General features: G+C 39.9%; 1 protein-coding gene across 2 annotated transcripts in view; it reads right to left on the reverse strand.

Annotated features, from left to right (window-relative positions):
• Positions 1–20,198, reverse strand: part of si:ch73-335l21.1 (insulin receptor substrate 1-B) — a 41,946-nt gene that overhangs the window by 20,704 nt on the left and 1,044 nt on the right. The window contains exon 2 of one of the 2 annotated variants that reach the window (XM_059525505.1): positions 4,122–7,496. In XM_059525505.1, coding sequence (XP_059381488.1) covers positions 4,122–7,496 — 3,375 coding nt within the window. Of the gene's footprint in view, positions 1–4,115; positions 7,497–20,198 lie in introns of both variants that reach the window. The other variant, XM_059525496.1, reaches the window with a different exon arrangement.

Genomic DNA, 20,198 nt, shown 5'->3' on the forward strand with positions numbered 1-20,198 from the left:
TGCCAGTAGCTGCACTGGTCTAAATCCACTGCTCTCTACGGCAGACTGAGATACACGTGGCACTACCACACAGCAAGAAACGGATTCCTGCCAGAACCTCAAACAGTCTCAGTGTGTGCACAGGCATGTAGGTGTGTGTTTGAGAGACTTTAAGCTGCATATATTAAGCGGCTGCCTCGCTGATAAGAGGTTACGTACCCTCTCATGTACGTACTAGGAAAAAAGACTCTTCTATATACCATCCCAACTCAGAGATATTATAGTTCTCAAGCATTCTGCTGCCATTCCTTTCACACTCAACTTTCTCTCCCACCACTTTCCTTCCATATCACAAGCTCTAATTCATCTCACTCTCTATTTTCTTTCCCTTAACTGCTAGTGGGAGTTTGGATGTGGTCAGTGAGACCCAATCTGGAGTCCTGCCAGGGAAACTGCTTTCATCGTTGTTCCCCCCAAAAGCACTGAAGACTCAAACAAATGAACCCTGAAATTTTCATGCAATTTCCTCAACTCCCACCAAACATGAAAACCTGATCCGACTCTGAGCTTCTGACTTTTCTTCCATCTTTTCTCCATCTGCCATTCACACACTGTCTGTCTCTCACTTTCTCTCTTGCACTCCCATTGTGCCATCTCTTTCTCACCCTTGTACTATCTCTCCCTCCTCCTCTCAATTGCTTTAATTGGGGACTTCCCATTCTACATTCTCTCCCAAAAATCTATTTTTGTCTGTGCTCACTTACTCTACTCAGACAGAAACGTTTTATTAAAACGCAAGGGGAAAAAAACTGAGCAAGGGAGCGATGAGTTCAAGCCTACTGGAGCTGAAACACACACGCAAGGGCACAAACACACACATACACGGCAGCCAGGGAGGAAAGCCACGAACAAAAGGATCATTTATTACATGCAGAAAAGGCGGGGGGGGTTGCGGTTGTGACCACGTTGGACCAGCGCAGTGTTGGCCCCTTCTCAACATTCACAGCCAGATGCCATGCTGTCCACTAACTGCAAAAGACTCACTCACTGCTGCAAAGATAAGCCAGTATCTTTCTCTCTTCATTCTCTAACTTTCAATCCAACTTTACATTCTGTGATAATCTAATCATTTGATTTAAGATCAGGCACCAAATCCGGGCTGTTTTAGCAAGAAAATAAAAGAGCGATTATCAGATTTTTGCAAACAATCATTGCAAGCTTTCTCTTATTCCACAACAGTCACTGTTTTCTTGCATAACATAAACTGAACACGGAGCTTCAGGCATATGCGGTCAGCCTGCTCTGTCACTATTTGTAAAAAAAGACAATTTATTCAAACATCCCGTCACTGAATGGCAAACCCCAATCTAGCCACAAACCCATACATGCATTTTATGCACACAGAGGGAACTCAAATAGACAGTAACTCAAACAGAATTAAAATACTGTATTTAGCCATATACCCTGTCATTGTAAGCCTTCTATATACATAACTATCGAGGACACTTTAATGTTTCAGCTCAAAGATAAACACTGGAAATTTTTAAAATACATTTAAAATGGTAAATCAAATTTTGGAGCCCAGGGAATGACAGAGGCGGCAGACAAAACCAATGGTTATGAGATTTGCGAAAGAGAACTTTCCATGGCTCTCTGATCAGTATTGTTCACATTGTAATGCCTGGCAGACAGGTGACTCCTGTATTTAGAGGCACCAGGTGGATATGAATAAAGAACAAAAGTGAACCATGGCCTCATAAAGTTTTGTTATGGAACAGGCTGTACTCTGTTTCCAGTGTATCATAACAACCTGTTATTGACTAAAGTGGAATTAAAGCTGAGATAAAAACAGTGTAAATACAGCCACACAGGAAATCAGACAGATATACAGTGCCCTCCACTATTATTGGCATCCTTGGTAAATATGAGCAAAAATGGCTGTGAAAATACATCTGCATTGTTTATCCTTTAGATCTTTCATTCAAAAAATTAACAAAACTCTAACATATCATTAAATTTTGATACGTTAACAATTGAAAGTGAGGAGAAAATCTCATGATGAAATAATTGTTTATCAACTAATCAATGTTGGCCACAAATATTGGCACCCCTAGAAATTATTTTGAGTTAAATATCTCTGAAGTATATTACCACTGGTATATAAAAAAAATTTAGCACACCAGGGTGACTAGGAGCATGAAATTTCAAAATCAGAGGATTATAAATATGAGGAACACAAAGGCCAAATATCCCTTTATCATCCATCAAAAGAAGTAAAACCAAAGAATATAGTTCTGATGTGCAGAACAAGATTGTTGAGCTTCACAAAATAGAAAATGTCTGTAAGAAAAGAGCTAACGCATTGAAAATCCACATTTCCACCATCAGGGTAATAATTAAGAAGTTCAAATCAACTAAAGATTTTACAAATCTACCTGGAAGAGGACATATCTATATCGGTGTAATGTACAGTGAGGAGGAGAGATTGAGTGGCCAAAGACTCTCCAATGATTACAGCAGGAGAATTGCAAAGATTAGCTGAGTCTTGGGGTCAGAAAGCCTAAAAAAACAAATAATCAAAGAGCCCCTACATCACCACATGTTGTTCGGGTGGGTTTAAAGAAAAATTATCCTTGCTCATCTAAAAACAAACTCCAGCATATTCAGCTGTTAGACACGACAGGAACTTTAAATGGCACTGGCTTCTATGGTCAGATGCAACAAAAAAAGTGCTTTTGAGCAGCAAACCCACCAGATGGGTTTAGTACAAACAGGGACAAAAAGTACCCCATTTCCAGGGTTAAATATAATGCTGGATCTTTAATGTTGTGGGCCTGTTTTACTGTCAGAGGTCCTGGACGACATGTCATATTCAGATACATGGCATAATGTATTCAATCCGATACTGTACCAATAGAGAAAAATCTAAACCTGACTGCCTCCATTAGAAATCTTATAGTGGGCTGATGTTGGATCTTCAATCAGGACAATGATCCAAAATTAATATTTAAATCAACACAAAAATGGGTCACTGAGCAAAAAAATTAAGCTTCTGCCATGACCGTCCCAGTTCTCTGACTTGAACCCTATAGAAAATGAGTGAGGGGAACTGAAGAGAAGAAGCACCACCATGGAGCTGTGAATCTGAAGGTTCTAGAGAGATTCTGCATGAAGGAATGATCTCTTATCAGGTGTTCTCCAAACTCTTCAGGCATTATAGGAGACAACTCAGAGCTGTTAAATTGGGAAAAGGATGTTGCAATAATTGGGTGCCAATAATTGTGGCCAACATGAAGAAAAAAATTTTTTAACAATGAGATTTTCTCCCCACTTTCAATTGTTTTACTTAAATGAAAATTTAGAATTTTGTGTTGGTTTTTTTTAATTAAAGATCAAAAGGATAAAAAATGCATAATTATTTTTACAGCCACCTTTGCTCATATTTACCAAAGGTGGCAATAATAGTAAAGGGCACTGTATTACAGTTGTGCATATAAGTTTGCATGCTCCTGGCAGAATCTGCAAGATGTTTTTCATTTATTAAAAATAAAGAGGGATTATAAAAAAATATTATTAATTGATTTAGTGTTCGAGCCATTTCACATAATTTATATTAATGTTCCACAAGACAAAATAATAACTGATTTTGCAGAAATCATTTTAAATTTAAATCCCTTGGTTTCTATTGTGGTGTGTACATTTATATGTTATGCATTTGGTAGATGCCCTTTTCCACAGTAACTTACACTGCATTCAAGGTATAGCCTAGATCTTATCAGTTCAACTTTTGCATTGATCAATGTCTGTATGTTTGTTGAAAAGTATACTTAAAACCAAAGTGGTGTGAACTTTAAAAAAGGAAGACAGAGTAAATGTTATTATTTTATTTGTTATTATTTACTTGTGGGAAATACCCTGTGAAATATTCTGAAGAAAATAACTAAAAAACAATATAGCTATTTCTTCTGCAAGTGATTTATAAACTTAGGAGGTAAAAGGAGTATGCAAACTTATGCACTCGTTGTATGACAACTGTTCAGTTTGCTGAAGATATGATTAAACATTAGACTGTACGTGAGATTCAGGATTTCATACTTTTTAGACTAAACTCATTTTGAGATTCAAACTGATCTTACCTGTACCTTCTTTGCTGCTGCTGCTGCTACCTTGGTGTGTCCGCAGCTCCTCTGATTTGTAGAAGTCAATGCTAGCATACATGTTGAGGTTTGAAGCACTACCGCCTGAACCTCCAGTTCCTACAGAACCCCCTGCTGCTCCTCCGCCCAGCACAGAGGAAAAGATACGAGCGACAGGTGTGTGGACAACTGCTTGCCCATCTGTGGCAGTGTGGGAGCTTTCCTTGTTAGCCAGGTCCAAGTCTATGTAATTGAGGCCCTGTTCCATGGAGGATGTCTGTGAAACAGATAGACTGGGTAGTCCAGGATTGATGTACTGAGATGAGACGTCCGCTGAGCCACTGTTCCCCCAAAGCGTACCCTCAAAACCAAGCCGACGGGCCACTTGGGTGTGATCAGGGAATGCAGAAGAAGATGATGTTGCAGAGCAAGTAAGAAGTGAGGAAGGAGCTTGGAACGTTTCAGAGCAGTGGCGTCGACGACCTTGAGGATCCGCTCGAATTACTTTAGCCCCATGATCTGGGTTTGGGACTTTGGCAAGTGGAAAGTCTAGTCCTAGTCCCAAACCAAGGGCTGGAACTACTGACTCCGTCTGGTCTGGCAAAGAGGCTTTTGATGATGTAGAACTTAAGGTGCTGCCTGAGTTCAGGCTAAAGGCCATCTTTGTGTAGTCACCACATGCTGTGGGTGAGTCTCCTGGCAGTGGCTCTGATACCTGCATGGTTTTTCTATGTCCCATCTCACTCTCTGCATCATCATCATTTAGAACAGCAGATCTATGCTCATCATAAGCTTTAGGGGCTGCTGCTGGCGTGACAGGAGGAGTGGGGAATGGGGGAAATCCAAGTGACGTGAGGGACAAAGGCGAGGGGGATGGGGAAACTCCTAGCTCCATATTGACATACTCGGAGGCAGTTGATGGAGGGATGGAGGTGCAGGAGCTTTGCGAGAAAGGTGAGAACCCAGCAACACAAGAGGTAGGCCTGGGTAAGTTGCGGTGGGTACTGGGTGGAAGAGAAGCATCATGCCGAAATCCTCTGGGTCCATTACCTCTTGCCTTCAGATTACTCTCACCCTTGAACTCAATACTGACATACTCCCCAGGGCTTTTAGGCTCAGGAGGAAGGGGTGTTTCACGGACTCTGGGTAAAGTGTTGGCTTTAGAGACATCCACAAACAGACTAAGGGGCCTGACCCTCTGACCAGGATGTCCTTGCTTAACCCTTCCAGAGCCTTGCCTTTGCTGCAAGGGTCCTTTCTCAGCATCTTTTGCAGGAGTATTTGCTGCTGCTCCTCCTGCCACTTGGACGGCTTTTTCTTCACCTTCACCTAGGCTCTCGCTGCTAGCAGAACTGGAGGAGTAGGAAGATGATGAAAGGGACAGGTGTCGACCAACAGGGGGTTCCTGATGCTTGGAATTGCTATTACCTAGCCCCCTACCTCCACCCAGACCTCGACCCCCATTAACCAAATGCTTCCCTCTTCCTGGCCCTTCCTCAAAGCGTGTTGAACTATTGTGTTTGTAGGAGCGGGGTAGAGAATAGTAAGAATATACCATCTTAGGTGGAGGCTGCTGAGAATGCTGGTCGGATTGAGTGTGGGGCTCAGCTGGTGGTGGAGTACTATTGGCAGAGCGGGCGCTGATAGGTGACATATTCATGTAGTCGCTGCCAGTTCGGCTGTCAGCACTGCTGCTGCCAACCCAGGCAGTAGGGACCCCTCGTTGGTCTGGTGAACAGCTACTGTTGGGAGACATCATCATGTAGCCATCTGTGCCAGAAGGTGGTGGACGGATCTGCCGTGGGGGTGAAATGCTATTATTGGGGGTCATGGCCATGTAGTCATCAGCAGACTTTGAGTCTGGATCTAAAACTGCTACTGAGAGGGAATGAGAAAGGGATACTGGGGGAGATGTAACTCCTGGCAACATGGACATGTAGCCATTATCCACTGCTCCATTAGCTCCTCTGATGACATCAGGGACACCCGTTTCACCACTACCAGCATCACTTTTAAGCTCTGCAGCTACCTCCAAGTATCCTGTTGTGCTTGCTGACGCTCCAGAATCCTGACTTGGTCCAAAGGATTCTCGGCTGGATGTGTGAGTCATAATTGCATAGTCGTCCTCTTCAACAGCTTCCTCCCCAGCTCGACGGTGTGGTGCAAGTCTCTCCAAGGACATGGGTGGCAGGGAAGCCCGCTTACTCATTAACCTACGCTCAGCTTCACATTCTCTGCTAGAGGAGCGCCTCAGAACTCTCCTGGTTTGTGGTAATGCATTTTGGCCTGGCTGAGGTTTGGATGCTCCTCTTTGACTCATTAGGATGTAGTTGGATGCTTCATCCCCAATAGAATGCCCGCCTGAGCTGCCGGCAGGCCTTGCCTGCTTTGTTGGGGTTAGCAGAGAGTGCTCTCCAGGGCTGGAGCCGTATTCATCTGAGGAACCGTAGTCACTAAGAGAACCACAGACAGAGGTCTGTCGGAGAGGTATTTGACTGTACATGTTACCATTACCATCCACACCACTGCTGCTTGTCCCGGTTTCTACTGCACAAAACTCAGATCCATGTACTGAGCCAGAAGGCAGGCTTGGTGCAGATGTAGGGGCAGGGGTTGAGGTGGATCTCATTAGCGCATGCTGTGAATTGACTGGGGTTGGAGCACGAACAGATTTTGATCTCAGTATTGGGGTATTGGAACATGACCCATTAGTCGTGGGACTTGAGCATGATGCAATCCCTCCAGCAGCTGCACTACCTCCATCATCAACTTTGCCACCATCACTGGACGTTCGTGTTCGGGGAAAGCTGTGGCGAGAGGTTGGAGAAGTGCTATTACAGCCTCCAGTAATCCCTGGTGGTTCGGTCCGTGGGCGTCTTGTGAATCCAACCTGACTGGGTGGAGGATTGGCGTGATGTCGTCGAGAGGGAACACTAATAGGATTTGATGCAGTGGTACCACCTCCTGCTCCAGCGGCAGCTGACTGAGACTTGCTACGCTGGCGAAACTCCTCACTCAGGGCCTTCATGGCTTCCAACAGAGTTTCATGCATATTCTGTGCTACCACAGAATCTTCCACTTGCATCCAGAACTCTCCAGGGCCAGTTACTGCAGAGCGACCCACCTCCACAAAGAAGAAGTTTTCAGAATGACCACAACGCCTCACATTCATAAGCTGGAGCACAACAGCCGCTGCATCAGAGTTCAGCTTGACAAAGTTGACTGTCTTTTCAGTCAGACAAAGTCGGTAGATGCCAACAAGGTTCTTGGCTTGGCCCAGACCTTTAGGCCAAACTTTTACTTGCCAGACCTCCTTGAAGGCGGGACCAGGGGATGGTACACCATAATCTCCCCCATTCGCACTGTCACAGAGTACTTTACCTACAGAGAGAAAGAAAAAAAACATGTCAGTATAACCTTATTAACTATTTACCAAATTTACCTTACAAACCTTAAGGTTAATTTAGCAACCCATCTTATAAAATAAAAGTAAGCACATCTTAATAAAGATATTTAAATAAAAATACATAATGTTTAAATAATCTACAAGTAACTAACAATCTTTTTGTAATTCATGTTATGCATCATGTAACACCAATGATAATGTGAATGTGATCAAAACACAATTTAACAAATATAGGCCAATACGCTTAATCTTAAAAATGTCTGAGTAAGCAGAGAGCTTCACATTTACACAAAGTGCAAACAAGGAGGACAAAGGTCACTGATAAAGACTCAACTCAATAGGCCCTAAGTAATAAACTTCAAATGAACACTTGATACTCATAGGAGATGCACTAATGGTCAGCAGCCAACAGTCAATATTGCAGTATGTGCAATGTCTCCCACTGAGTAAAAAAAATTACAATTTGTGTCCTACAGACTTGTACTGCATCTTGGCCACACCAACAAGCTTGCCACACAGTCGTTCCAAATCTGCAAACAGCCAGAGAAATGCATCACAGAACCATTCCGCCCCTAAACTCCACCCTTATGGGGCCCTTAGCATTTTGCATAAAGCACCTGGAAATATTTAAAACAGCTTGCATAGTTCATATGATGCCGAAGGCAAGTCAGAGACAGGGCCTCTCTATTGTGATGTACACTCATAAAGATTTAAGATTAAGGAAACATTCTATCAAGTATCATACAAGCCTTTAGTTTTCAAAAAAGATACAGATGCATAATCATGGGTTGCAGCATTATGAGAACAATGTGGTTGGCAGTGCCAAATTTTCTTCAGTACAATTTATTTTCTTCAGAAAAACCTTGACACTGCAGCCATTAGCTTGGTTATGTCATGGTTGGTAAAACCGTTGTCTCTGCTAATCACTATGTGGGTGGAGTTTTGTGTCTCTCTCGTCAACACTGATCGTTTCATGTGGGCGTCTCCGTTAATTGTTCATCAGCCACAGTTGCCACTCGTTACCTGCTTCCTACTTATTGCCCTGTCTTTCATCTTGTGTTTGTCGGATCATTGTTTGAAGCTCCCTGTTTTATGCCTGGTTTCTCATTCCTGTTTCATCTCCTCGCTGGATCTTCACACCTCTGGAACCCCATCCACTTCACTCACATCGGATCGCTCATCTCAGTTCCTGCGTCATGCTCTCCTGCTGCCTCACCTCATCGCCACTTCCTGGACACCTGTGACATTATCTCTCTATGCTCCGTTTGTCCCTGCTGTTACCACTGTACACTTGTGTGCTTCAATAAATCTACTATTGCTACTTTCAATTGTTTCCTCACCCTTATTGCTGTTACAGGTTACTTCTTGTTTTTTCCTACCGAGAAAGCATGCATTTTCAATTCCTTTCTCCTCTCTGCAGGATACATTCACCCACATGTGCTTTTAACAATTCCTTTGTTTGTTCTCTGAAAGGTAAGGCATGAAGCACGTGGTTAATAACAAAATGTGTAATAACAAAATGTTACAGCGTGCAAATCAGTCGACAGATTGACGAGGTGTTCACTGTTAATAAAGGCTCTCTTTCTCTCACTCTCTATTAGTACAAGAGCTGGCAAATTACTACAACCAACAGTTCTGTGAAAACACACAAGATGCTCATAATTCTGCAGAAACTCGTTCTTTAAGTCTGTTTCAAATTCAAAGGCTTTTCCTAATCTGCCACAGCTTGCCCCCCAAAACTGCTTGCCGAAATAATTACGCTCTAGTATTTGCATAAATCCTGCTTCCCAGTAGTTAGGATAATAGTATCAACTGTATCAACACCCCACTATTATCTGGAAATAATGGAGCAAGATGAACTTCTCATTGTTGTACTATGTAAAATACCAATATTATATAATTCATATTTATGTGTTTATGAAACTAAACATAGTCAGATTGTTAGTGTCCTAGCAAATAAGAGCATGTTAGAAAATGCTCTTGAGTATGTGTACATCATTGTACCCAGTCTCTTGCTGTGAATCTGAGAATCACAATGTTTCCAACACAAATGAGAGAATTACAACCATATGCACAAAAAACACACCAAGCACGCGGAAGAAGGGAGACCCTCCTTTGCTGACCAACATATCCATTGCCCTTTCCAGAATCTTTCTGTTGTGGTCACGAAATTGCGTGTATTATTTTTTCCGCTCTTTCACTTAAACTTAAGAATGAGCAGCTTCATTTCAAAGGTAGTTTGCCCCACTGTATGTGTGTGATTTTGGATGCTTGTGTGAACTTAAGGGAGGGTGGTAGTCTGCATTAGATGAGTCATAGACAAAGCCACACTTGACTTTTTAATGACTATATAGATATTACTAGATATGTCTTGGGTCTCTTCTTAAATGCATGGCTTTTTTGACATAAGACCATAATAAACATCCACCCCTCAACACAACATTCTGTCTTGATCAAATCCCTCTCTTTGATATTGTGATAAATAAATCATATCTGAACACGATCAACATTTTAACAGCTACTTCGAGCAACTGTGCATCCTGCGCCAGAATAGGTGGGAATGCACGCATCATTCTGTGCAGCAACTGGCTGCTGATCTCATGAGAGCAGCATTTCACAGAACATCTACAATTACGAGGGCCTGGCTAAACTGTAGCGTGATGTTTTCAAAAAACATAACAGCAGGCTCATACATAAATCAACATTTTACTAAAGCTTTCATGAGAACAAACACAGTTGTGTCAGCATGTGTTTATGGAAAGACCAAAAATAGCTTTTACGTTTAATGTGTCTTAAATGTTAAAATGCTTCAAGTTAATTCAGCTTAATACGCAGAGAAAACTATAAGTCATTTGTATGCTGAGCTTGTAAGAATTATAAAGACAATGTGACTGTGGTGCTTTGAAAACACCGCTTTTTCCATTCGAGAATTTGGGATGGACATTTTTTTTTAATAAAGTAAATTATTTTATAAATACGTAACAATGGTCAAACAGACCAACAAAGCTTACAGTAGCTAAATATTCAGTGCACCTGTAAAACTCACACACACTCACCCTTGCTCTTACACATAGAGAGAAAAGGCAAATATTCTTACTTCATTTTAATCTAATTGCACTGCCCTTGGTTTCCCTCCGATTTTGCATGATGGTCATCTACCTTAGCTCTAGATCAGATTAAATACGGCCATTAAATTTGATCAGATTAACTATCCTCCTGTTCTGGTCTATCTTTCCTGCTATGACAGTATTTCTCACATACCCACATGCACACACACATACACAAATAACCATTCAAAAGTTTGTAGGCATTTTTGGTCAAAATTTATTTTAAGGTCCAATCTTCATTAACTATGACCCCAAATTTTGAATGATACTGTACAGTCGTGGCCAAAAGTTTTGAGAATTACATAAATATTGGAAATTGGAAAAATTGCTGCTTAAGTTTTTATAATAGCAATTTGCATATACTCCAGAATGTTATGAAGAGTGATCAGATGAATTGCATAGTCCTTCTTTGCCATGAAAATGAACTTAATCCCCAAAAAACCTTTCCACTGCATTTCAGTGCTGTCATTAAAAGACCTGCTGAGATCATTTCAGTAATCGTCTTGTTAACTCAGGTGAGAATGTTGACGAGCACAAGGCTGGAGATCATTATGTCAGGCTGATTGGGTTAGAATGGCAGACTTGACATGTTAAAAGGAGGGTGATGCTTGAAATCATTGTTCTTCCATTGTTAACCATGGTGACCTGCAAAGAAACGCATGCAGCCATCATTGCGTTGAATAAAAATGGCTTCACAGGCAAGGATATTGTGGCTACTAAGATCAACAATTTATAGGATCATCAAGAACTTCAAGGAAAGAGGTTCAATTCTTGTAAAGAAGGCTTCAGGGCGTCCAAGAAAGTCCAGCAAGCCCCAGGATCGTCTCCTAAAGAGGATTCAGCTGCGGGATCGGAGTGCCACCAGTGCAGAGCTTGCTCAGGAATGGCAGCAGGCAGGTGTGAGCGCATCTGCACGCACAGTGAGGCCAAGACTTTTGGAAGATGGCCTGGTGTCAAGAAGGGCAGCAAAGAAGCCACTTCTCTCCAAAAAAAAAACATCAGGGACAGATTGATCTTCTGCAGAAAGTATAGTGAATGGACTGCTGAGGACTGGGGCAAAGTCATATTCTCCGATGAAGCCCCTTTCCGGTTGTTTGGGGCATCTGGAAAAAGGCTTGTCCGGAGAAGAAAAGGTGAGCGCTACCATCAGTCCTGTGTCATGCCAACAGTAAAGCATCCTGACACCATTCATGTGTGGGGTTGCTTCTCATCCAAGGGAGTGGGCTCACTCACAATTCTGCCCAAAAACACAGCCACGAATAAAGAATGGTACCAAAACACCCTCCAACAGCAACTTCTTCCAACAATCCAACAACAGTTTGGTGAAGAAAAATGCATTTTCCAGCACGATGGAGCACCTTGCCATAAGGCAAAAGTGATAACTAAGTGGCTCATGGACCAGAAAGTTGAAATTTTGGGTCCATGGCCTGGAAACTCCCCAGATCTTAATCCCATTGAGAACTTGTGGTCAATCCTCAAGAGGCGGGTGGACAAACAAAAACCCACTAATTCTCACAAACTCCAAGAAGTTATTATGAAAGAATGGGTTGCTATCAGTCAGGATTTGGCCCAGAAGTTGATTGAGAGCATGCCCAGTCGAATTGCAGAGGTCCTGAAAAAGAAGGGCCAACACTGCAAATACTGACTCTTTGCATAAATGTCATGTAATTGTCGATAAAAGCCTTTGAAACGTATGAAGTGCTTGTAATTATATTTCAGTACATCACAGAAACAACTGAAACAAAGATCTAAAAGCAGTTTAGCAGCAAATTTTTTGAAAACTAATATTTATGTAATTCTCAAAACTTTTGACCACGACTGTATGTACACACACACACACATATATATATATAAATGCTGTAATTTTATTCACTAACACATATAAATATATTACACACTATCATGCCTGTTATTGTCTATGTTTATTGGTGCTGTAAGGTCCTTTCTTGCTTAATAAACATTACCTATCTGCTTTCAGGTGTCTAGATATAGACAAACAGGCCGTATGGATACTGACACACTGATAACTGTTCAGCACACACACAAACATTAGAAAAGTAGGTCACAAATAACAATGCGGTGAAGACTGGCAAGGTCACTGCATCAGTGTACGGCACAAACCAAAACAACAAAATGACCTTAAAATCAGCTAGAGGCCACAAACAGATCTAATCATATGTTATTAGTAAAAAAAAAATTCTAATCTTGATTCGTTTGGAACCATAAACCACATTTGATCCAATGTTGTGGCTCCCTTTGAGCTTAAGTCTGCCGTCATCATACTCACTCAGCATTTTGGAGGAGGAGGAGGAGGACAGCAGAGCCGTGCTGGCGGTATGCGTGTTACCTTACACCAGCAGAGGGACGGGATGGGGGGAGATCGGGGGATTTGAGGGGAACAGGCACTGTTACATAAGTGCTGTTTTGAAGCGTATACGCAGCACAAATTGCAGCTGTCTGTAAATAAATAAACGTAAAATCCGAAAAATGTACATTTGATCTAAAAATCTAAATGAACTGGTTTTAGTCAAGTGAAATTTATTATTTATTATGACTGCATGAACTTGAATATATTATGCTATGCAAATAAAAGTATCGTTTTGACTCTGGATACACTCATTGCAACCTTTTTTTTTTTTAACTCCTAACTGTTTAAAACAGGTGTGACAGCCAGTAATACGAACAATGGCTTCAACAAAAGTGCAATTAAACTGAGATTTGTGTGCATGTGAGCACATAAGGGCTTTAAAATAAGGGCTAATTGCTCTTTTTAAGGCCAAAGTTCAGTCTAGATCTTTCTTTCTCCTGGTGCTCTGAAAGATAAGCAGAATGCAGCAGAGTAGAGAAACAGCTGTGTGTATGAGAGCCACTCAAAGCCAAGTGTCCCTGTCTGTCTCAAGTCTCCCCCTATGCCTTTTCCCTCAGCAAACACAAGTATTCGCACATAAACTCTAAAGAATTTCAAGGTGACATCTAAGTTACAGTTTTGGTTGTGAAACACTTTTAGATACTAAAGATATATAAATGCATGCTAACTCAAACAAGCTTAAGTGTGTAAGTTCAAGCAGCTGTTGTGGTTTTAAGTTACTTCATTATGCGTTCTGTATGTAGACAACTCTTACAATTTGACACAAATCGCAAAATGTTTTAGTTCCCGGTGTTGATGGTGAGATGGTGGCTCAACTCTTGAGAACATTTTGTTCTACCAATATTACGCAACGCTCACCAAAGGGAATACTAGTAACTTCATGAAAAACTATTTACCATTCACAAAAACATAAACAGAGCTAACATCTATTCAAACCAGTAATTCCATATGTATTTTGATTATTATTTGCAAGTCTTACATTAATCAAAAACACAAAGTTTATTCAATGGGTCACAGCAGATGCAACAACATCAATTTTACAGTATTAGTCTTTATAGCTTTACAAGAGCATGTCAGCTGTACAGACAGTCACTAAATAGACAATGCTATGCAGTTCTGTTGCAGAAACACACATGAGGTTCAAATTGTAAGCAATTACACATAAACATAATGTAAATATTAAGGGAATGGTTCACCCAAAAATCTAATATTTGCTGAACATGTACTCACCCTAAAGCCATCCGAGATGTACAGTAGATGTGTTTCTTTAACAGAAGAGATTTGGAGAAATTTAGCTTTACATCACTTATTCACCAACAGATCCTCTACAGTGAATGGGGTAAGCACATGTTCATCACATTTTTATTTTTGGGTGAACTACTCATACATCATAAATATATAATTATATATTACATAAGACAATATGTTTAAAAAAAGACATTTGCTGTGATCATGCTGCTAGTGGCAATAATGATGAGAAAGTGTATTTATTATTCTGAACCAATTGTCTTCCTAAAGACTGAGTGATCTTGATCAAACTGAGAAGACTCAACAGTTTGTCACCTTCACACACAGCTTGATACAGCAACCTTTAAAATAGTTTATTTAGGTTTTCCACAAGAAATGCACAAGTGTCTCCTACACAAACACACTATCTTTTTAAGCTCCTTTCACACATGTGTTTTCTGTTATCACTGCACACACACAAAAACACACAAATGCTGGCACTGTCATGTTAACCCAGATGAACCCTTTGCTGGTCAGCATTATCATGAAGTTTCCAGATCTGCGTGTGGTTTTCGGTTTCGGTGCCATATGGAAGCATATTACTGGTTTTCGCTCTGCCAAACCAAAGAGTGATGAAAGATGCAACAAGCAAAAGGAAGAGTCATTCATTAGTTAATTACAGGTGAGAGAATTAACAAATATTGAGAGCTTGTGTAACTCTCGGTAGCAGCGTCGCAGTATCCCTCAGGCATGAGTAAGATGATAAGCAAACGGGCCAGTGTTTGTGTGTATAATGTGTAGAATTTAAACAGATTTTAAGTAACTCTTAAACAAGCGACATTAATAGTAGCTCTTGTTTACTCCGCACACATGCTCTTCCTCTTCCCTCATGAATGTGTGTTCCCTTCATTAAAGCTCCAGGTGAACAAATAAAAGAGGAACTAATATTACCAATATCCAACAAAAAAAAAGCAGGCCTTTTGTAGTGCATTATTATGTTTTATGATAAATATTAACACCAGCAGTTTTACATATCTGTAAAAATCATTATATAATATTTAAATTTGAAACTAAATTTATAGTGTACATTTAGCAGCATAAATCAGTGGTCTAGCAGTTTTAGGTCCTTATCCACCCTTATTCAACTCTTTATTTCAATAAAACTGAATTTCAGCTGTAAATCACAGGAATTTTCATTAAGTTTTGAAATCTTAGCACTGCGAGTTCCTTTCTGTGTTTGAGAGAGACTGCTAAGGCCATTCAGCAAAACATAAAAAGTAATAAATTAAATTGGCGTTAGATACATTTCTGCTGAGAGAGGTTTCATAAAGTGGTGCGGACAAAATTGGTCATGGTCAGAGGAAGTGTGGACTGTACATGACGTCTACGATAGTGCCATTCTCCTGTTTGGTACACTGTGAACCGTGTCTAGCTCACTTAGAGATAAAAAGCCTTTAAACAAGCCATTTTTACTCAAAACAAGCCATAAAAATAAGACACAGATTTCCACGAAAGCACAGCTTTGTTTAGCAATGAAAACTACAATTATTTCCAAGAAATCTTTTCAGTCTAAGTGGTGCTTCAGTGGCTGAGTGATTGCCACCATAGTACTATTGCTACCATGTCTTAATCCAATCTCTTTAGGCTCAGTCTAGAATTGAATTGAATTGCTCTAGAACTGAACAAGTGAACCCAACGACCTTCTAGCTCACAATTCTCAAAAATCAACCATGAAAGAAAACAATAGACATCCTTTTCACAACACAGCTAATTAAATCAGGAAGCAATAAAATGAAGTCTTTGGCTCAAAATATGTGTGAGGCGAGGGTGTGTATAAAGTGAGCAAACAGGCTGACATATTAATCTCTGTGCTAATTTGCATTCAATGCTCCGTACTTATTAGGCTTATGTATCGTTGATTTTAAATGTTTACCATGAATCAGCATGACAGACTGCTAATGTTGCATAGAGCTGCGTGTGCTGACCATCTCTACTGTGATTAACACATTCTGACAAACGTAGCATACATAAACATTCTAAGAATTATTGAAAAACAACTTATTTTTATTTTTTCGTACATTTGTTTATTCTGGAATGACCACAAAAAAAAAAAATCGAACTAAACATGTATTTCACGCATTTAATGTACATTTACATACTGTAAATATGATTTTTAAAATATGTATTAATATTTTAGTTTAATAGAATGTATTTATTTAGCAGACTTTGTATTCAAAGCAACTTAATAATACAATCAGAAACAAGATGTTGCTGGGCTAGTCCTGTGAATTGCTTTATGTGCACCGAGGAGCCTAATGGATATTTTTGTCACAGGCTTACATTTCAGGATCTGGTCGTGTTTAAACAGCACTTAAGGACAGGCTAAGTTGTAATACGAGGTACGTGGGGTCAAACAGTTGTAAGCAACTCTGTGATCTGCTTCATTACATCAGATTTAGCAGTTAAAATAGAACATGCTTTCAGTGTTGCTGGCTGTGTGTGTATGTGTGTGTGTGTGCGTCCAAAAGCTGACAGAGACAATAATTACCAGCACATTAAGGAGGTGAGTGAGGCTTAGGGAAGTTTAACCTTTGAGCATCAGCCATGAGACAGACTGGCATCACAGCCACATACTGTACAAATACACATGGACTAGTACACAAACAAATGGTAATGTAGTGAAGTGCTATGCAAAGTAACAAATGTAATTTCTGTTTTCATATAAACATTTAGTCAGAATAGGCAACATGCATGATTTGACTTTATCTTTATAAATAACTAAAAGTATTTAATTGACTAAAATGCCTTTCAGTTGATTTATTTCTTAATTTTTTTAAGCAGAAAGGCACATTTGATCTCAAAACACCAGACACCTTGTATTGTGCAGTGTGTATCACCTGCAAGTAATGCCCATGTGTCCAGTTGTGCCAATGGTGAGAAAACCGGTTCCTCCAACCTAATTTCTTCCTCTTGTTTGCAGCTGTACAAATACAGAACATGGGATATCTGCTCACAGAGCCGAGTCTGCTTGCTATTTGTTCAAATGAATTTGGCATCAGAAATCCATACAACATCAGGAATGCAGGTGAGTTTCCCAGGACCCTCTTTTTCACGTAAAGTATACATTACCTTTCAAATGTTGTAAGGTCGGTATGCTTTTGCTTTTTTTAAAATGCAATTTATTCCTGTAATGGAAAACCTGAATGAGCAGCAATTACTCCAGTCTTCAGTGTCACATGATCCTTCAGAAATCATTCTGATATGCTGATCTGATGCTTAATAACCATTTCCTATTATTACTGAAAACAGCTGCGCTGCTTAATATTTCTTTTTTGAACCCCAAACCTTTAAAGTGCAATGCATGTTTTATTTTTATTTTTTTGGCCCATCTGATAAACACTCTTCTAAACACTTCCTTTATGTGGAAAAATAGTTAACATTGAGTGTATTTAGCTTTGTCTGCGTGCGTGTACATGTGCTTTAATGTTCTATTAAGTTCAGCCCCTAGACCAGATTGTCCAGCATTGTTCTTTACAGTTTTCAAAACTTTCCACTGTTGATGCTTTTAATGACTGTGGTCTCTGTGTTCAGTAAGTGGTTAGTCGGAAATACACAGACAAAATTGACAGCTGCAAGTCCAAAAACTTAGTCAAAGGGAAAATATTCAACTGTTTACATCACTTTAACTCCCTAGGCACAATGCAACGGTTGTTCAGGGTGCAAATTATTCTGCTTTTCTGTAAATATCCAAGGTTCTAATTACCAGTTAAATCTCAGCTGTATGTAAACATCAAAACACGGATCTATATTTTAAAAGCCTTATAAAATCTAATAATTGCAATATCTAATGCTTAGTGGTTAAGAGAGGTTATGCATGCAAGAGAATGAATGAAAGAATGCATGAAAAAGATCAGTGTAAAAAAACACGTTTAAAGGAATAGGTCAAACCACAGACTCGATGAATAGCGGATGATAGAATCAAAGCGGATAAAAGCGGCAACTGAAATTTCATCCCCAGCGTAATTTGAACAGCGAGGGGCAGATTGCTGTTGGACAGATTCTCAATCATCATCTAGTAGTGCTTGTAAAGAAAACGAACAGGGAGTAAACGCATTAAGACGTGTAAAAGTGAAAAGCACAACATTCCCACAGGTCATCTCACAGTTGTCCAGCACGTCAACAGGTTGAGCTCAGCAGAAAGCAACTATGGAGGTAAGACAGATGTCAAAATGTTTAACCAGCCAATCAGCAGACTGGTGTGCTTAGCTTGTTATCCAGTTAGGGGGTTTATGGATGACAACTGGAGGGTCATTTCTAGACTAAGTCTTGCATCTTGTTAAAGTGTCACCTCCTTTACCCTCCACCACAAAGTGGTGCCTTAATACACACACACACACACACACACACACACACACATTCTGCCTATATGCATGTAAATTCAAAGAGGATTTGCTTTGTATTCAGAGTAAATATATGAAATTCAACTTTCTGTTTGCAAACAGTACCTTTTCAGAATCTGCATATGTTTCTATATGTATGTAAAATGCTATGACATATGGTTAGTGCTTCATTAATCAATCATTGTGTAAAGCAGAAATAGCACCTTGGACTCCTGATATTGGTTTGCGAGGGATGCGTCACATGTTGGATATGTTAGTTGTATCTCCTGGAGCCAAGGAACATGCGGGGCTGTGTAATTGCTGTAGGAGTCACGGTCACTGCCCTTTTCGTCTGTTTACTCTTTGCAAGTGTACCTGGCTTTCGCCAGTACAGTTTATTCTAAGAGGAGTGTGGGGTTATATAATATCCAAAATCTTTTGAAATGCACAATATTATGAGAAACTGTCTGTGTGATTTAATTATCAGATTTTATGAAGCATCAATAGAGTATAAGTTGTATAGGCATACAGGGGCAAAAATGAATTAATAAAGAAAGCTTTGCAGTAGCATCAAACGGCAACAAAGAAACCTGGTAAAGTATGCAGGTTTGTGTCTTTTGTGTGTGTGTGTGTTAGTTATTTTGACTGTACTGTAACCAGGTGGTATGGGGAGAACTATGATGTTGTCATTTAGTTAAAGGGGGCCCCTTTAATTATTTTGAGGGGAAGAGCATGGCATATTCTAGCAGCAGAAAACAAGCTAAGAACTGTTTATGAATTTGTTTGTTGCATTTTTTTAGATTAGAAAACTTCTGAGTAGTTTTTGCAAACACACTCCCATTATAATCACAGAAACTGTCTACACTGCAGAACGAATGTTTTACTTACATCTTTTCTGCCCTTTGTTGTCTTATGATGACAGTGAGCTCAAGCACTGACTGAACAACTCCAGCGTTCTCTGCAGAGACGAATCAAAGTGTCTCTGATTGGCCACTGCATTCATAAGATCAACAGAAACCTGTGTGATTGGCTGCAATGCTCAGCGCTGCAAATTGCGTATAAAAAGAAATCTGATGCAACGTGAACAAATCAACCATAAACGTAATGCAGCAATCAACACTTTTCATTAACTAATATCATTATTTAGAATTTATTATACATTACCCTGCTGAAAAAACCCACAGCAAATCGAATGGTTTCCAATACAAGTGCAATTACAAATATTGCAATACATCAACTTTTAACCATTAATTTTTTTTTCCTGTAGTGTGTTTTGGGACATGTTCCATTAGGATTTAGTGGTTTTAACAAGCCAGCAATAAAAGGCAACCAAGTAGAGACCAATAGGTCCATTACAGTTTCCATTAAAACCAATACAATTCCCATTATAACAGTAAAACCATTACAAATTACGTAATGGTTTCTATTGTTTTTTTTTTTGTTTTCAGCAGGGTATATATATCACAAAAATTGTTTTTGTTTAAAACGACTCGACATTTAATTAACTTCACTAGGAGAATCAACAACCAATTTGGTTTGGTGAGAAGAACCTCAACAGATAATTAGATAAGTTCCACTAAATCTTAGCAGATTGAA

This window comes from Carassius carassius, chromosome 3 (assembly GCF_963082965.1).
Source record: "Carassius carassius chromosome 3, fCarCar2.1, whole genome shotgun sequence".
Taxonomy (NCBI): Eukaryota; Metazoa; Chordata; class Actinopteri; order Cypriniformes; family Cyprinidae; genus Carassius; species Carassius carassius.